The sequence below is a fragment of the Bidens hawaiensis genome, unplaced genomic scaffold (genome assembly GCF_021521415.1).
Source record: "Bidens hawaiensis isolate Kalapana, Puna unplaced genomic scaffold, B.hawaiensis_p1.1 tig00067058_1, whole genome shotgun sequence".
Classification (NCBI taxonomy): Eukaryota; Viridiplantae; Streptophyta; class Magnoliopsida; order Asterales; family Asteraceae; genus Bidens; species Bidens hawaiensis.
In genome coordinates this window covers 20,664-39,206 of record NW_027501879.1, presented here as the reverse complement: position 1 = coordinate 39,206, position 18,543 = coordinate 20,664, and the positions used below count along the sequence as shown (strand labels likewise).

Here is an 18,543-nt window from a genome sequence, read left to right as displayed (position 1 = left end):
TATGCTTTAATGATTTTTAGGGATAATGTGATCAAGAACATAAGATGATGCAGCATAGCTTACTAATTTCAAATTAACTCCTTCAGTCTCAATCTTGAGTGTTTGAAGCTCAAATTTGAGTGCTACATTTTAGTCTATGTGTCTGTTGATGGCAATTTGTTTGTCTTCAACCATGTGTTTTAACATTGAAATGGTTTTCTGTTCTTGTAAAATCTTTTCCCATAAATTCTTTTCACGCGTTTGAAGTTTCAACTCTTTAATTTCAAGAGTCTTAATGTCACATTCATCGCAAGGAAATTCATATTTTTCACATAAATTTGAGTTTAGAATGGCCTCATTTGCCATGAATGCTTTATCGGTTGATTCCTCACTTGAAATTTCCGAATCTTCATTAGTCATATCTTCAACAGTTCCATCAACAAACTTTTCCTTTGAATCTTCAACCTTACTTGATTCCTTGCATCTGATTCATCCACAATGTCTTCTTCTCCAAAATCTATCTTAGCGTGTGGAACTTCCTCGCCATCAAACCAACCTGCAAAACTTTCAATTATATCAGGTGAAAATAATGAGGTAAGATAATCAGAAGGAACTATATGAATTATGTCATTGGTTCTTAGAAGGTTGTCATCAGAATCATCTTGATCAACTTTGTCAACCTCTTTGTCATCATCCATCAACCTTTATTCAACCATATTCTCAACTTGCTTGACTTCTTCCCTTATATTAACCTTCTTAACCTTTTCACATTCCTCAACAACTTCTGCTACATTAGCTTTAAATACTGAGTTCCAGTTGAACCCCTCATCCATCTGTGCAGTAGCAGCCTTTTGCTGTGATGTAGAAGCCTCTGATTTATTGTCTTTAATTGAATCAGCCTCATTTTGAGAAGGGCGATGATAAAATTTCTTTCTTATAATAATCCCTTCCAAATAGATTTGCAGCATTATCCTCTACATTCTTGCTTATACATTCCATTTTAAAATGTCCATTCTCTTTGCAACGGAAACATCTCACTTTAGATTTGTCAAAGCCCAGCTTTGTATTGGATCCATCCAAAACATTTCTTCCAGTGATCTCTTTGAATCTTTTAGCTCTTCTTATTACACTTGTCACACTTGCCATGCACCAACGGATGTCAATCATTTCCATCTCTTCTGGGTCAATTTGATCATAATCTTCTTTTGTCATATTGTAGTTACCAATCCGTCCTAAAAATAAATATTCATAAGATTCCAGAACTGAACCCAGAAATGCCATATGTTCCTTGACAGTTTCAGTGGTTAGGCACCTAGTTTTCTTCAAATTTATAGCAATGTTGCACTATAATACATCAGGGTCTTGTGTGTTAGAAGCTTGAGATACAGGAATAGTCCCTGAGTAACTACTACTATATTGCGAAGTAGCAGAAGTAGTAGGTACACTAGTTACAAACGCTTGACCAGTTTGTTCAGCACAGAATGTAGTGGCAATCTTGGGATTTGAAGTAACACTTGATTGTGAACCCTTGTAGTATAATCCCACATCTTGTGATACGGCTGTTGATTTCATCTTTTCCTTATTTCTAAGCTCTAGGTCATGAGCTTCAAGCTTCTCGATAAAACTTGCAATATTTAGACGAGCATATGCAATGGGGTTTGATTGCTGAATCATGATAAAAATACCCCATTCTTCAGGTAACGCATCAGCAAGCTTATCAATGTACTCATACTCAGGCTTGTCAATCTTCAGCCCCTTCATTTCATTCACCAGATAATAGTATCTCTCAATCAATTGTGCCAAAGATTCACCCTTAACTTGAGTAAATATATCAAATTCTTTCTTGAGCAGTGATATTTTATTCATTCTCATGTCAGGGTTTCCTCGATCTTTGTTCAACAATGCATACCAAATCAAATAATAAGAACCATTATGCTGCAATAGTTGAAAGATCTCAGCTTTGATGGCTTGTTGAAAGAGATTCAACATTTTATTCTCTTTTAGGAACAAAGCTTTATCCGCATTAGCAATTTGTGACAATCGATAATTTTCCCCACTCTCATTCTTGGGAATTATGTACTCTTCCTCAACGGTTGTCCAAGTTTTGTAGTTCAAGGCTTGAACATACGTTTCAAACTTATCGGCCCACGACGGATAATCTTCCATTCTAAGAAGCTTCAGAGACTTGTTGGATGTCCCCATTTCATTTTCCAAGTTAATGTTTTGAAGTAGGACAGACGGTTGTGACACTAACGCACTTAGGTTTTCCATGTTGGTCAATGAAAGTCAACGTATAAGTAGATGGTCAACGGATATGTAGATGGTCAACTGATATGTTGTTTAGTCAACATATATGTAAAGTAGCGTATATATCCTTTACCTTATAACATATGTGGCGTATATGTTAAACGCAATACAAAACAAACATGAATTGTCGAGTTTCAATTCACGAATACCAAGCTTTCGTGAATTTTAAGCCCTTTTTTAAACGCTTTTTAATTTCGTTAAACGCAATACAAAACATACACATTTAACATTTTAAGCCCTATACAATCATATCTAATACATCTAAGACCCTAGCAATAAACATTATGCTCTAACAAAGTTTGGTTGCTTCAGCTTCGTTAGTGCGCTTCCGGTTTTATTTCAAATTTATCTACAATTTGAAGGTGACTTTCTCACACCCCTTTTTTAAACGTTTTCTAATTTCGTATTTATAATCATAGTTGTTTTATTTCCTTGTATTTCCTACTTTCAATCCTGTGTATGTGATGTTTTAAATTGATTAATGACAATATTGCTACTTAATACTGTCACATGTATTTTGAGCAATCTGTACGTCACACTAAGGCGTTTCTGCTTAAGTTGGGGTGTTCTAGATTGGTATCAGAGCCGTGACTATAAGATAGGACATTAGACGTAGTGAGCCCTATTTAATTGTGCAATGCACATGTATAATATTTTATTATTATTGTTGATTCATTTACGCCGCATATACACAAGCACACACATGTAAGGCCCCGAAACCCGGGAACCCCATAGTTGGTATTCATTAAAAACACTCGTAAAAATAATTAAACTTAAAAACAATTCATTTCATTAAAATAACCATCTCAGAGTATAATTCAGCGGAAAACATAACTAATAAAATAAGTTCCCAAAAATTCCGGGAATATTGCCCAAAACCAAATCAATTATGTTTATAAAACTTTTTAAATTAAAATGTTCAAAAATAAAATATTCCATCCACGTATGCCCTTCACCGTCCAATTAGCTTCGTGCACGTACAAGCGATAAGGCATCCTCTTCCTAACCTGAAACTCACACTAACATGCACACAAAGTCAGCTTGAGCTGAGTGAGTTCAAGTTTTAAATAAATAACATCAGTAAATAATAATCATGATAGTCATTCCAAAAGTTTTAAATTAAAAAGAATACATCAGTTAAGCCATCATCATTGATAAATAATCATTCTCATACATACATATATATATATATATAAACATCCTTATAAGTACATCCCTATATATATAACATCCAAGTAATAATATCAGGGTCGAGCAAACGTACAACCCAAACACGTAACATCAGGGTCGAGCAATCGTACAACCCAAACACGTAACATCTCATCAACGCATGCAAACACAAACTAGGCATACGTAACATCAGTAGTCGATACGACTACAACATTGCCAAATATAGGCCATACAATAATTTATATATATATATATACATACTATAACATCCCAAGGCCAACTATATACTAGCAAGCCTATATAAAATAGTTTAAACGTTCCATCAAGAAAAATCGTTTAAATGTGCATGCTAGCCCAAAACATAAAAAGAGTAAAAAGGGGCATCATGAACTCACCTGACATGGATTCACCCCAAGCTAGGAAATCCCTAAGTGATCCCAAAACTCAAACACATGTCGGTTTACATACAATCGTTACAATCGACATCGAAAGGACTCGTTTATCCTACGAGACGTTCTAACATGGTTCGAGTTACCTAAACCCTCGACCTCATCAAACTAAACCACAACAGCCCCCAAGGCCTCACATTCACCAAAACGACCCTTAGACACTCCCGGGAATCGTACAACCCAAACACGTAACATCAGGGTCGAGCAATCGTACAACCCAAACACGTAACATCTCATCAACGCATGCAAACACAAACTAGGCATACGTAACATCAGTAGTCGATACGACTACAACATTGCCAAATATAGGCCATACAATAATTTATATATATATATATATACATACTATAACATCCCAAGGCCAACTATATACTAGCAAGCCTATATAAAATAGTTTAAACGTTCCATCAAGAAAAATCGTTTAAATGTGCATGCTAGCCCAAAACATAAAAAGAGTAAAAAGGGGCATCATGAACTCACCTGACATGGATTCACCCCAAGCTAGGAAATCCCTAAGTGATCCCAAAACTCAAACACATGTCGGTTTACATACAATCGTTACAATCGACATCGAAAGGACTCGTTTATCCTACGAGACGTTCTAACATGGTTCGAGTTACCTAAACCCTCGACCTCATCAAACTAAACCACAACAGCCCCCAAGGCCTCACATTCACCAAAACGACCCTTAGACACTCCCGGGAATAAAGAATTCCCAAATTACCCCCGGAAGCACTAGGTGATACCAATACGCACGTTTAGGAGTCCTCTAGGCCGTTAACATCCAACTCAGCCCCGTGTGGACCCATTATGATAGAATCACAGCCAAAAAGTCCAAACGACGCCACACGAGTCAAATGGGTCGGTAACCCGCAAGTACGACGCACCAACTACTCAATAAACGCAATTGTGCGTTGTACCGACCCGTTGGAGTAACCGACAACCAATTCAGCCCCATAACTTATAAAAAATAAATTTTGAACAGCCCGTACATCAAACCGAGTGTCCCCGAGCTGAATTGGTCGTTAATCACTTCAACTCTCGCGTTAAACGCACCAAACTACAATTCTAGTCAACCGAACACTAACAATCAAGCTACAACCAGTTGACCAATCTAACGAACACCAATGAACACGATACTTAATTTTGTTATACTAGACATACCTAGGAAGATCTCAGTGCAAAAACCTCACTTCAAACAGCCTCGACAAGAACACAATTGAATATCCACCGGTTAAGCCTAAAACGAACCTATCGATCAATAACAAGTAAAACATGCAGATTTTAGCATGCGAAGATGCATTTAATTACATAGGATAACCTTTGAAATAAATTATTAATTTTTTACCAGACTTTAATAAATGTCTTAGGTTTATAAAAATATTTTTATTATACTTTTCTAGTGGACAAAAAAATTATAAAAATTCCTCCAACACAGCAAGATACGTGCAGCTATTTCAGTGCGCAACAAAATGGTTTTATTTTTATAAAATTCATTACCGAACCAAATTAAACGATTCCAATTGGATTTGATTCTCAACTCAAAATATTAAGTTCCAGAAGTGGAACCAACTAATTTGGACTTGTTGAAAAAGAGTTATGATGTTTAACGCTAACGTGTTCAATAACGGGTTAAATGGTGAAAAAGACTTGTATGGACGTTAGACTAACCTTTAATTGATGTTTTACGCTCACGACTTGGCCGAAAAATGAAAAAAAACGCAGGGGGGGGGCAGAGAAGCTGCCGATCGGACATAATGGGGCTAGGGTTAGGATTTTATTATTTTTTTAAGTTATAAACAAATATGTTACACACTAGCCCTTCTAGTTTAAGGGATATGGCAACTTGAGAGGAAAGATTAGATGACTTAACGTACCGGGGAGATGGTCGGGTCAACGAGAGATGCCGGATAACTCCCGAGAAACATACATACTCTACATGCTGAAAATCCTTAAACCGAAAAATTAGCGGGCATTACAACACACAAGTCCAAGGGTTGTGCCTAAAGCAAAGATTTTCAAGTATTTTCAACATACGATTTGTAGTTTTCGATATTTATTCTTTTTAAAGATGGTTTTACGTGGCAGGTGTGTAGTAAGTGGAAGAGGGACGTGCTTTTTTCCAAACCCTTGACACCAAGGTTATTGAAACCTAAGGATAAGCAATGCGTATAAATCCCAATCAGATATGGGTCCCCGGATGGAATATGGTTACACTCCTAAGGATATCATACAAGTTATGGTGGCTCATGCGATGTGTGACTCCAGCCCTCATTGTTTTACAAAGTGTTTTAACTAAAAGACTGACAAGTCATGGTGATATACGAATACCCAGTTTTGGTTTGATTTGATTACGCATCTTGATTTTTTTGTTTATCTGAAAGTCTGTCAAGTTGTAGTGATACACGAATACCAAGCTTTCGGTTCGATATGACTACGTATTTTGATTTCTGTGTTGGAATATAAAAGTCATGCTATTACATGAATTGTCGAGTTTCAATTCGTTTTCTTTATTTATACATTCATTTAATATTATGGTTTAAAATTGAAATTTTGAAAAGTCATGCTATTACATGAATTGTCGAGTTTCAACTTATTTTCTTTATTTATAAATTCAATTATTAATATAACTAAAATTGAAATTTCAAAAAGTCATAGTGATACATGAATAGTCGAGTTTCAATTCGTTTGCTTTATTTATATATTCATGTTTAGAATTGAAAATTTCGAATAGTTATGGTGATGCATGAATAGTCGATTTTCAATTAATTTTATTTATTTATATAATTCATTTATTATTATGATTTTAATGAAAATTCGAAAAGTTATGGTGATACATGAACACTCTATTTTCAATTCGATTTTACTACTTTTATTAAGTTTGTATTAACTCCATGGTGGTTCATGAATATTCTTATTTCAAAATTTTATATATTTCAATTTTTATAAGATTATCATACGAAACACATGATGGTTCATGGACATTACAATTTCGATTTCAAATTTTATTTCATGCGTTTTTATTTTGTATTTACTTTTATGATGGATTATGATTTTAGGAATTTTTCATGTAATGTTTCTTTTGATTGTTAATAGGAATTACATGTTTACGTCCCATGTCACGCAAATCCTTCACGCTTTGCGACATGTCTTCTCATTTTCCTATGCGTCGCCCTCGACACTCAACCCACAAAAATGACAACCCAGATTACCAAGCAATTGGTCGCCGTAATCCTGACCATGATACATCTCTAACCACAACAATAAATTCGAACACCAAAACTAGCCCCGAACCAATCCAGACCCAACCCAACTCTTTGACACTCAAACCTAACCCATCTAAAATACTTACACTAGAACCCGTCCTTTGTGCAGCACGTGCAATTCCATCACTCTGCTATCGCAATGCTTAAAATGGTGACAGTTTCAGCCACCACCTCTTACCAAGAACCTATATATACTCAACAAAACCCATTTATTCCCACAACCTATTACCAACCATTTCTCCCAACCATATGCTCGTGCTTCGAGTCTACTACCATTTTTCTGACCCGAGCACACCCCCAATACTCAGAAAGGCCTAACTTGTTTCCGCCATGCAATACCTTAACCCGCATCCTTTGTCCGCTTAAAGTTTATTAACCCTAGAGCATTTTACACACCATGTGGTTGTCATAGTTTAAATTTAGTAATTTCTTATTTGGCTATCTCTTGTAACAATGCTGAGGATTTTTTTGGTGTAATACAACGTGTTTATTCTTTGTTCTCATCATCCCCTAAAAGATGGAAAATTTTACAAGATAATGTAAAAAATTTAACTCTTAAACCATTATCACAAACGCGTTGGGAAAGTCGATTAGAAAGTGTTAAAGCAATTAGGTTTCAACCTTCACAGTTAAGAGAAGCATTATTGGATTTATATGAGGATAGTGGTGATCTTAAAACTAAAGGTGATGCTAAAAGTTTAGTTACTGAACATTTTGAAAATTTTGAATTTTTATTAGCAATGTTTATTTGGTATGGCATTTTGTTTACTATTAATATAGTTATCAAAAACTTACAAGCAAAAGATATGTGTATTGATGATGCTATAAAACAACTAAATGAACTTATTTGTTTTTTTAAAAAGTATAGAAATAAGGGATTTGAAAAAGCTATGGATGTAACAAAAGAAATAGATATAGATATTGGTATTGAACCTGATTTTTGTGAGAAACGTATTATTCGTAAAAATAAAAAGTTTGATGAAAATATTGATAATGGAACTTTAAGAACTCCTATTGAATGTTTTAGAATCGATTATTTCTTATACATAGTAGATCAAGCTATATCTTCACTCACAAGTAGATTTAATCAATTTAAAGAGTTTGAAACTATTTACGGTTTTTTGGTTAGTATAGAAAAGTTAAAATCGTTCACTGAATAAACTTTAAAAAAGAAGTGTATTAATCTTGAAGTATTTTTGAAACATGACGGTAAGGTAGATATTGATGGTTTAGATTTATTTCAAGAACTAAAAATGCTAAGAGATATTATAGATTTAGAATCCGACACACTTATTAACATATTAAATTATATTAAAAACTTTGATTCTTTTTCAAATGTTTATATTGCCTATAGAATTGTGTTAACTATTCATGTAACTGTTGCCTCCGCAAAGCGTTGTTTTTCCCAATTAAAGTTGATAAAAAATTATTTGAGATCTACAATGTCATAAGAAAGGTTAAACGGTTTAGCTCTTTTGTCGATTGAGAAGAACTTTTAGGCAGAAATTGACTATGATTATTTCATTAGACAATTTGCATCTAATAAAACTAGAAAAATAAATTTCATGTAAGCATTGTTTTCCATCGACAAGATTTAACTTAAAAAAATACCTTTTTAACTCCGCCAATTATAAACGTTTTGGTTTATTATTGCTGGTCCCAAACTCGGATAAAGGAGTAGTGTTTATATTAAAAAAGATTGAAAGAAAGCCCCCAACTTGATTGTTAGCTTGAGGCCTTTAAAAACCTTGGCCGCCACTGTAAAACAGTATTATAGTTAACGTTGCAAAAATCATAAGAATTGAAATAGGACTTATTCAATTATAAAATTAATAAAGTAATAGAAAATTAAATTCATTCTAAAACTTATCTTCTTCTGAAAATTCGAAAAACTCTTCTCCATCACATATAGTAGATTGCTCAATAAAATTTTTTGTACATTTTATTGTACAGGATACAGATTAGAGGATCAAAGCATCTAAAAGAAGTCCTTGTTCGGTAACATTAGTGGACCCTCCGGTTGTTTCGTCAATGTCGGTGTGTGTATATATATGATAAATCAATAAATACAAACTAAATGCTTAAATGTTTCTAATAATAATCAATCCATTTAACAAAAACAATAGAGACAACACGTGTAGAAGAAATAGTAACTAAAGTTGACAATAACAACCTCCATCTTGTGTTTATTTTATTATTGTAATCATATAAATTATACCACTATCGTCATTATTGTTATTTGAAAAATTAACAGTAAAAAAAGAGAAATAAAAGCTTTCGTCTAAAGACCATCTAATGTTTCCCCTTGCTAGCAATGTTGTTGGAAAGCCAATCTAATCCTTCGTACAGACCTTCACCAGTAGTTGCGCATGTGCTCTGTATATACCTGCATATTCACTCCATGTTGATTACATAATTATATATATATGGTCACCGACCTTTGATGGGCTAACTACATAATTGATTCAACTAAATAAGTCAAAATAATGATTAGCAAACATAATGATTTTTAAGAAGGACTGAATAATCAGATATATGAAGGTAAATGGTAGATATAATTTAGTTGGGCATCTTGTGGGTTTTGAGTTTCTAAAGTACCGACTAGGATATAAAATACAAAACAACAATATAGTCTACTACTTCCTACATCACGGAGAGAGCCAATGGGTGCATCCTTTCGTAAAACAAGAGAACGCGCAAATCCATTTGCAACGCAATCACTTGAGATCCAGGTTATGCAGTCAATAGCAGTGGGATAGTGTTTAGCGGACCTTTGCAAAATAGTGATGCCAATAGCCGTCCTAGATAGCGGCACCACTGTTAGCGATTCTATTGGCCGCTATTTGACCGATTTTTAATTCTTAGATAGCGGTCATAGCACTGCTTTTCAAGTTTTATATATTTGAGCTAAATTAAGAAAAGGCCATAATAGCCCGAACTTCAATTTTGATCTATTATTTGTTTATATAACCGGTTTTTTTTATCCAAAGCCTAGAAACCTCACGTTGTCGCTCTTTCGCCTACCAATGATTCACTGGTTGCTGCCGACTTGGAGGAAGATTTTATTACTTATAATTGAATCATGTTTCAGTTTTTTTCATATATATATAGGGGAAAGTTAACGTACAAATGAAATTAACGTGCTAAACGTGAGAATCAAGTAGAGTAACTATATATACAAGTAGAGTAATTATGTAACTACATCATAGAGTAATTACGTAATTACTCTATGATGTAATTACATAATTACTCTACTTGTATATATAGTTACTCTACTTGATTCTCACGTTTAGCACGTTAATTTTATTTGTATTTGATCCAAACCCTATATATATATATATATATATATATATATATATATAGGGTTAGGTTCAAATAAGAAGTTTGATTTTCCTAAGAATGCTAGGAAGGAGGGTATTTTAGTCTAATACTTTAATATCAAAACCCACTTACTTTAATCTCAAAACCCACTTAAATTAATTTCAAAAACTCACTTACATAAAACCCAATTACATCTTCACTCATCTCTTACAACCACCACCACTCCACCGCCCACCGCCACCACAACCGTCACCCACCGCCAGCACATTGCCGGAAAAGTCCGAAAAAACACAATGAAAAAAACACAATGGAAAAATACACTATGAAAAAAAAAACAATGATAAAACACAATTGTATGACATAATGTAAATAACACAATGGGAAAAACACAATGAAAAAAAATACAATGAAAAATACTATTGTATAACACAATTTTGTAAAACACAATTCGGTAAAACACAATTTGTAGAAAACCCACTAATTTTTTTTTTAATTTTTATATTACAATATGGTACTCATATAAAAGATAAAAAGACACTCGTTATTATGGTGAATTTGTTTTTCAATAAAAACGTGGTAAAAAAAAGTTATGGACGTTTTAAAATGATGGGGGAATCTGGCATGTGACTTGCATGTGGAGAGAGAAAGTCAACAAATGTGTTATTCCTTTTATGCCCTTTACTTTGTGTTCACACTTGATTTCCCCCTAAACTAATATCAACCCTCCATATTCAAAATCAATGGATAAGATTACTTCTTATCCTTCCTACAAAAAGTATACTTCCTATTATAACCTAACCCTATATATATATATGTATATATATATATAATATATATATAGGGAGAGGATCAAGAGAAAACTTAAAAACTTCTATTTTTAATTAAAAATAAAAAAAATATTTTTAAAATTCTGTTTTTGCCATTACTCTAATATTTTCTGACCCTTCACTTGAAAAAAAATTAAAATAAATAAAAAAATTAAAAAAAAGCTATAATGCACATACGTATACTATGCGATACCGTTGTATTACACGTGTGTATTACTATGTATTTTTAAGTTTAATAGTGTTTAATTGCATATATTCAATATTTGTGTATTGTATATGTGTAGTAGTGTTGTATTATATGGAAAATATAATAATAAAATAAAAGTTAATGTAGTGCACATGTGCGTTAATGTTGTATTACACATAAATACTAATGTGTATTCGATGTGCGTATTAGTCTTATATTGCATATATACAATATTGTGTATCAAATATGTGTAATAGTGTTGTATTCTATGCAATACAACACTTTTGCATATATGCAATGCACACTATTACACATGTACACTACACTGATGAGGTTACCGACAATGTTTTTTTTTTTAACCATTAACAACATATAAGAATAATGGGAAAAAAAAGAAACTTCAAAAAAAATTTAAAAAAAAGTTAAAAATAGTTTTTTAGAAGTTTTTAAGTTTTCTCTTAAGAGGAGTTTTCACTTGATCTCACCCTATATTATATATATATATATAATATATATATATATATATAAAGGATCCAATACAATAATCCTTTATCGTACATTACCTACGCGACACTTCGAACCGTTGATTTTCAGAAACCCAAAAGCACAATTACACTCACCTATCCGTCCCTCTCCTTCAATCTGTCTCCTCCACCACTCGCCGAAATCAGCACACCTCCTTCACCATCACCACTTGAATTGAATTGAACTGAAATACACCATTTGCAGACTCCCATTTCCAGAACTTTAAATACATTCTAGATTTGTCCATATGATGAAATCGAATGGTCGATTGATGATTACGAGATTTTTATGAAGTGATTTTAGCTTAAATTTCATGTTACGGATAGTTTAATTTCAAATCTGAGCTTCTGAACGTTTAAATGTTTGTCTAGAACGTTTAATTTCATCTTACGGTTCGGAACTTCAAAGCAGAACTTCTAAACTTTTTTGGTCTGAACATTTAAAGGCGTTCGTTTTTGTCAGAACGTTTAACTTGAACGTTTAATGGTGTTCGTTTTTTGTCAGAACGTTAACTTGAACGTTTAAAAGTTGTTTGTTTTTTGTCAGAACGTTTAACTTGAACGTTTAAAGGTGTTCGTTTTTGGGCAGAACGTTTAACTTGAACATTTAAAGGTGTTCGTTTTTGGTCTGAACGTTTAAAGGTGTTCGTTTTTGCTTATAACGTTCAAATGTGTTCGTTTTCGGTCAGAACGTTTTAGTGTCTTCAGTTTTGTTTATAACGTTTAAACGTGATATTTTGAACCGTAATCAGAGCTCAATTGAGTACAGTATTCTGCAATTTCATAATCGATTGATGAATCTAAATCCTTCCACACATCAATTTGATTTATTAAATCATCATTTTTTGATCAATTTTGAAGATTCTTGATGTTCAATGACATTTCATTTTGATTTTGGGTTTTGACTTTAGAGATTTCAAACTTTAAGGATTAGGGTTTAGAAATTGGATGAAATAGAGCAATGGGTTCGGTCAACTAAATTAGTTGTTCTGCTAAACCTTTTTCTAAAATTTTAAACAGTATGTTAAAACTGATCACCAAAGTTATTATTTGAAAAGGTAATCTAATTTCAAATATAAAATGATATATGTACTAACGTTACACTATACCACCTGTTCGACCCATTTGATCTGAAACCTTTGACACTATTGTTTTGGTTTCACCTGTTAGAGATAAAACTTAACCCACCAGGAGTGATTCTTTCATAGACATATTAAGAACATGCCATCTAATTTTTTGGTTCATTTGGTTGTATCAAATAAAAATTTGATGATGATCATAATTAAAATGAAAAGCATATGTTAATGTGTTGGAGAATTTACCAATGTCCTTGTTGGAGAGAATGCAAACCAAGCTTATCAGTGATCTCTGCAGCATTCATAGCATTTGGAAGATCTTGTTTGTTGGCAAACACAAGCAATACAGCATCTCGTAGTTCATCCTATAACAAATGCCACTCAGCATCAAATTCCTACTAAACTAGAAGATCAGACGAATAAAAACAACTCTGTATACCTCACTAAGCATTCGTTGTAGCTCATCTCTTGCTTCGACCATACGGTCACGATCATTGCTATCAACTACAAAAATAAGACCTTGTGTGTTCTGGAAGTAGTGTCTCCACAAAGGTCGAATCTGCCAACAATTAAATCTGACTAATTCTTTAATAAACAAGAACAACGTAGGAACTTGTCCACTTTCAGGTCGTTTGACTCATATTACCTATATCTCCCGTTCCCTTTTCAGAAATGTTAATAAATTTGACATATTACAACTCAAATCAACAAATTTACATGTAAATGTGCCAACTCGCCATCTCACATTAATGGGAGACCACATCAAATCGTGTGACATGCTTAGACATGATACATCTTATCTCACAAGATTTAGGAAAACTGTGGTTGAAAATAATGCTAGTAACTAATAGGGATAAAAGCATAACTATATATTTAGCTATAGGGAGAAAAAAAAATGTTTAAAAATTACATTACCAATTTGGCAGCATGACATTTCTGTAACATATATGATGCCTATTTAATGTTCGTTTGGCTAGATCAATATTTAATGGTGGGACCTTTTACTCCTCAAGGTTGTAAATTTTCTCAGTTGACCATCGTCATATACTCACAGGAGTCGGCCGAGATTTTTACACTATAATCGTATAAAAAAAATCCCTGACCCCCATACCACAAGGGTAGGTCCACCCCTGTCAATATTGGTATTTTCATAGTGATTTAGCTCATCTAGGTGGATGTAAAGAAGAACAACCAATTTGATTATTGACTTGGAAGTCATATGCTACCTTGTCTTGACCACCAACATCCCAGACAGTGAAGCTGATGTTCTTGTACTCGACTGTCTCCACGTTGAATCCTTCCACAATAAAAGTATATATGATATTAGTCTACTCAGTTAATTTCCAACAATACAATATAATACAATACAATACAATACGTGTATGGGAAAGAAGGCATGCACATTGACACAACTTTGTAAAAAGTTAATGAGCTGTAGTTTTATCATACCAATAGTAGGAATGGTGGTGACGATTTCCCCCAATTTGAGCTTGTATAAAATTGTTGTTTTACCAGCTGCATCGAGGCCAACCATAAGAATTCGCATCTCTTTCTTCGCACACAAGCGCTTAAATAGCTTGGTGAATGACAGACCCATCTTTAGATCTAGTCATTTATGAATACAAATAATAATAAAAATGTTAATTTCACACCAACAAAAACATAAATATTTATCATATTACACAATTTATTATAGTTGTACAATACAGGAATTGGGTATGCACTCTTTTATTAGCTAATAATAGAAGTAAAGTATCGCATCATCAACCTTCAAATCAAAGACCAGAAACAAACTTATTGAAGCTTAACTTATTCATCCATGCAAGAAGACAAATATTGGCAAATCAAATCCCCGCAAAATATATGTGCAATCAAACAATTAATATCATCAATTTGTGAAATTTGGATAAAAAATGAAAATTTTGTTGATCCAAATTGTTGTATAGACGTAAACTCTATTTAGGATTCGAAAGAATGTAAAATGGTAAAAACTCACGATCCGCCGAAGATCGGAAAAGTTGACGAAGAATGTTGACAAATTGGGTAACCACAAAAGATGAAACCAGAGAATAAACTCTTTCAAGGAAAGGAAATATAATATGATTGTTAATATATCCTTTCAAAGAAAAGTCACTTTAATATTTTGGTTTTGCACTCGATTAAGTTACCACGAAATATTTTATTTATTAGATCTATAATCTTTATTTTCAATTAATGTTAAGATAATAATAATAAAAATAATATAATTTCTTACCAAAATTAAAAAAATGAAAGGGTATGAAGAGCCTACCTATGAGACAAGTAGGCTCCGATCCAACAACGATAACAAGAAGCCCAACAGAAGAAGCCCAATGAGCCAAGCCCAGCGAGGGAAGCATTCTAGATGTTTATTGGGAGGGAAACCTTGGAGGGAAATATATTGAAGGGAAACATTGAAAGAAACATATTGGAGGGAAGCTTTGGAGGGACATTATGTATCTCTCCCCTATAAAAGGAGGAAGAAAAATAATGTAAAGTCATTCCAAACATAGTCACATAATAGTTACAAATACAATATTTGATCACAATTCTCTCTATATTGTTAGGAACTTTACCCCCTCGTGGGAATAGGTTCCAACATTGGCGTCATCCGTGGGACGTCTTGATCACGGGTCTCATTTAAACCTCTAAAAATATGGTCGATCAAATTCGCCGTCACCACCTTTGTTTCACCATCAAAAGGTATTGGTTTTGTCTTCCCACTGTTTCGGTAAACAAACAGCAACCTAGCTCTCCATATCGTCGTTATTCCCGTCGTCAGAATCTTTTTCTCGACTCTTCGGAATATTCCGTGAAGGCAAGGATCTTGAAATATTCTCCGGCGAGTCTTGAAAAGTCGGACATGACGATTGCTTTCAGCCAACAAGACGCATACTTATTTTCTTTTACTAATTTCAACCACTCCGGCGACATGCCACCGCAATCACCACCCCCGATTCCATCAGAACCAGCAGCGTCACTAAGTCCAAAGTGCCCGTAAGTGCGCATCCATACTGGGAAGATTAAAAGAACACCGGTGGACCAGTTTGTTTGTAAATGAAGACGATATGGAGGTTTAAGAAATTAAAGCCGAAAGGCCCAAGATAACCCCGGAGTTCATACGAACTCACAAAGAAGCTTTAAGAGCAAACATCGAAGAGCAAGAGTGGGAAGAAAACTTCAAGTGTCTACAGAACATTTAGATCAACATAAGTTTAGTAAAAATAGGGAAGCGAAGAGGCTGGGTTTTGAGCTCATTCTGCCCAAGTGCGCCACTTCAACTCAGTTTGGAGCCCCCATTCGTTCACAATTAAGCCCATTTAGTTCAATACAACAAGTCTTCTAGTGGGATCCCGTCCAGCGGATAAAAAAATCTTGCCGATATATTATGGTTGACTCCGGAGATCTCGACAGTACCTTCATTCTTAATGAAAATAATCGGTTTGTTCTCTTCATCATGTTTGCATTACTTTAGCACACCGTATAGGTTATAAGAATTGTTTTACATCACCATTGAGGTTTGAAGTTTCAGAAAACACATCAAAGTATGTGTTTCTATCAAAAATAAAATAAATAAAAAAGTAAAAAGTAAATGAAACAGAATAAGAGAGAATGGTCAAATCCTACATTATCTTACTCTTATTCTAAAGCCACAATCTAGTCTATATATAAAAAAAATGGTTTGAAAAGAATCTTGGTAAAAGTATGGATTTAATATTGATTTGTTATAAAAAAGGGAGACATGGTCATATGAAAAGGTCATGTAAAGTTTGCTTTTAAAAAAGGTGATGTTACCATACATGCCCACATGCACCCTTCTTTTTTAAAAAAAAGGGTGATGCGACCATACATGCATGTGTATTTAAATGCTGCTTTTGTACTGTGTGTTATAAAGAAAGTCTATAAGACGACACATCTCTCAAGGAGTCCGTTCCGGGTCAAGTCAACAATGAGTACCTTATTGGCGAATCGTTGGATAGTGAAGCCCCCTACTTAACAATTCCTTCAGAATGAAGCCCACTACTTAACAATTCCTTCAGAATGTAGTTCCCTACTTAACAAGTCCTTTAGAATGAAGTTCCCTACTTAACAATTCCTTCAAAATGAAGCCCCCTGCTAAACTTTTTGCATTACTGAACAATATCTCCTGAACGCCCACTCCCCGCCCTACTAAACCATCCCTCTGGAGCAAACCCCCTTAAAAATTAATTCATTTAGAACGAGGTCATTCACTAAAAAATATCCCTATAACGAAGCCCCTTACTGAAAAATACCTTTAGAATAAAGTCTCTTACAAAATAATACCTTCAAAACGAGGTCCTTTACTAAACAGTTTGTTCAAAGCAAAGCTCCATACTAAACAAATCCTTTAGAATGAAGCTCCATACTTAAAAATTCATTCAGAATGAAGCCCCTTACTGAACAATTTCTTCTTGACGAGACCCCCTACTAAATAGTCTCTCTAGAACAAACCCCCTCACAAAATAATTCATTTAGAACAAAATCCCTTACCGAATCATACCCCGATGAGCCCAAGAAACATTACTCGTGTTCAATTAGGGACTCAACATCTATGGTCAAATCCCCAACACCTACTATACATTGAGAGTTTCTTACATTTGTACTTTATAACATTTTCTTGAAAAGAATACAAAACGTATGCAAGCAAATAAATACGAATGTTTGAAGAAAAATATTATATCCTTGCATATTAAACTAATACCAGCCTATGATATAACATAACTGGAAACAATTGTCAAGTTAACAATCTTTTTTATTTTTTATTTAAAAAAAAGGAGGGATAAAGTTTGAAATAAGGTCGTAAAAGTTTTGCATTTATAAGACTTATAGTGCATATTTAGATCTCCCATATGGGAGACAATTTCTTGAGTTTGCTATGCAGGAAATCTTGAAAAATTAATAAACAAATTATTATTTGAAAGTATATCAAGAAGAAATAATCTCTCCTTAGGTACTGCGAGTTTCTCCGTAACAACACCCTCCCCAAGGGATCGGGAATTTGAAAAGTCCCTTCCAGAAAAGGGAAGCCATATCACTATCCACCGTCAAAGGTGCACCACCAACTTTAGTTAAGCAAGACCGACTCCAACAAACCACAATCAACCTTGATAGGAATACTTGCGATATATGATTTTTGAAGCATCAAGATGACAACTTTCGTTCTAAAGAACTCGGTCGAACAAGACAAGCACCAAATTATTGGGCATAATATAAAGCTCATAAGTAATAAAGGAATTTTAAGATATGGAAAGTAACTTCAAAAAGTGTTAATCTGTTAGTACCGTCTCAAAGAAATAAAGACCACGTCGAAATAAAGCTTCACAAACATCATAACGTCTCGCATCTCTGGTGCTCTCCCAAGAAGAAGAGCCCCCTTCCATAAGATGGGGTGAATGAA

The 18,543-nt window shown here is 33.9% G+C and overlaps 1 protein-coding gene across 1 annotated transcript; it reads right to left on the bottom strand.

Annotated features, from left to right (window-relative positions):
- Nucleotides 1–9,463: 9,463 nt before the first annotated feature.
- On the bottom strand, nucleotides 9,464–14,703 carry LOC143604831 (ADP-ribosylation factor-like). The gene is made up of 5 exons (XM_077081191.1): nucleotides 14,556–14,703; nucleotides 14,333–14,403; nucleotides 13,546–13,665; nucleotides 13,353–13,471; nucleotides 9,464–9,557 (listed from the first exon to the last, which is right to left on the bottom strand). The coding sequence occupies exons 1-5, from the start codon at nucleotides 14,701–14,703 to the stop codon at nucleotides 9,464–9,466; spliced, it is 552 nt and encodes a 183-aa protein (XP_076937306.1).
- Nucleotides 14,704–18,543: the final 3,840 nt, after the last annotated feature.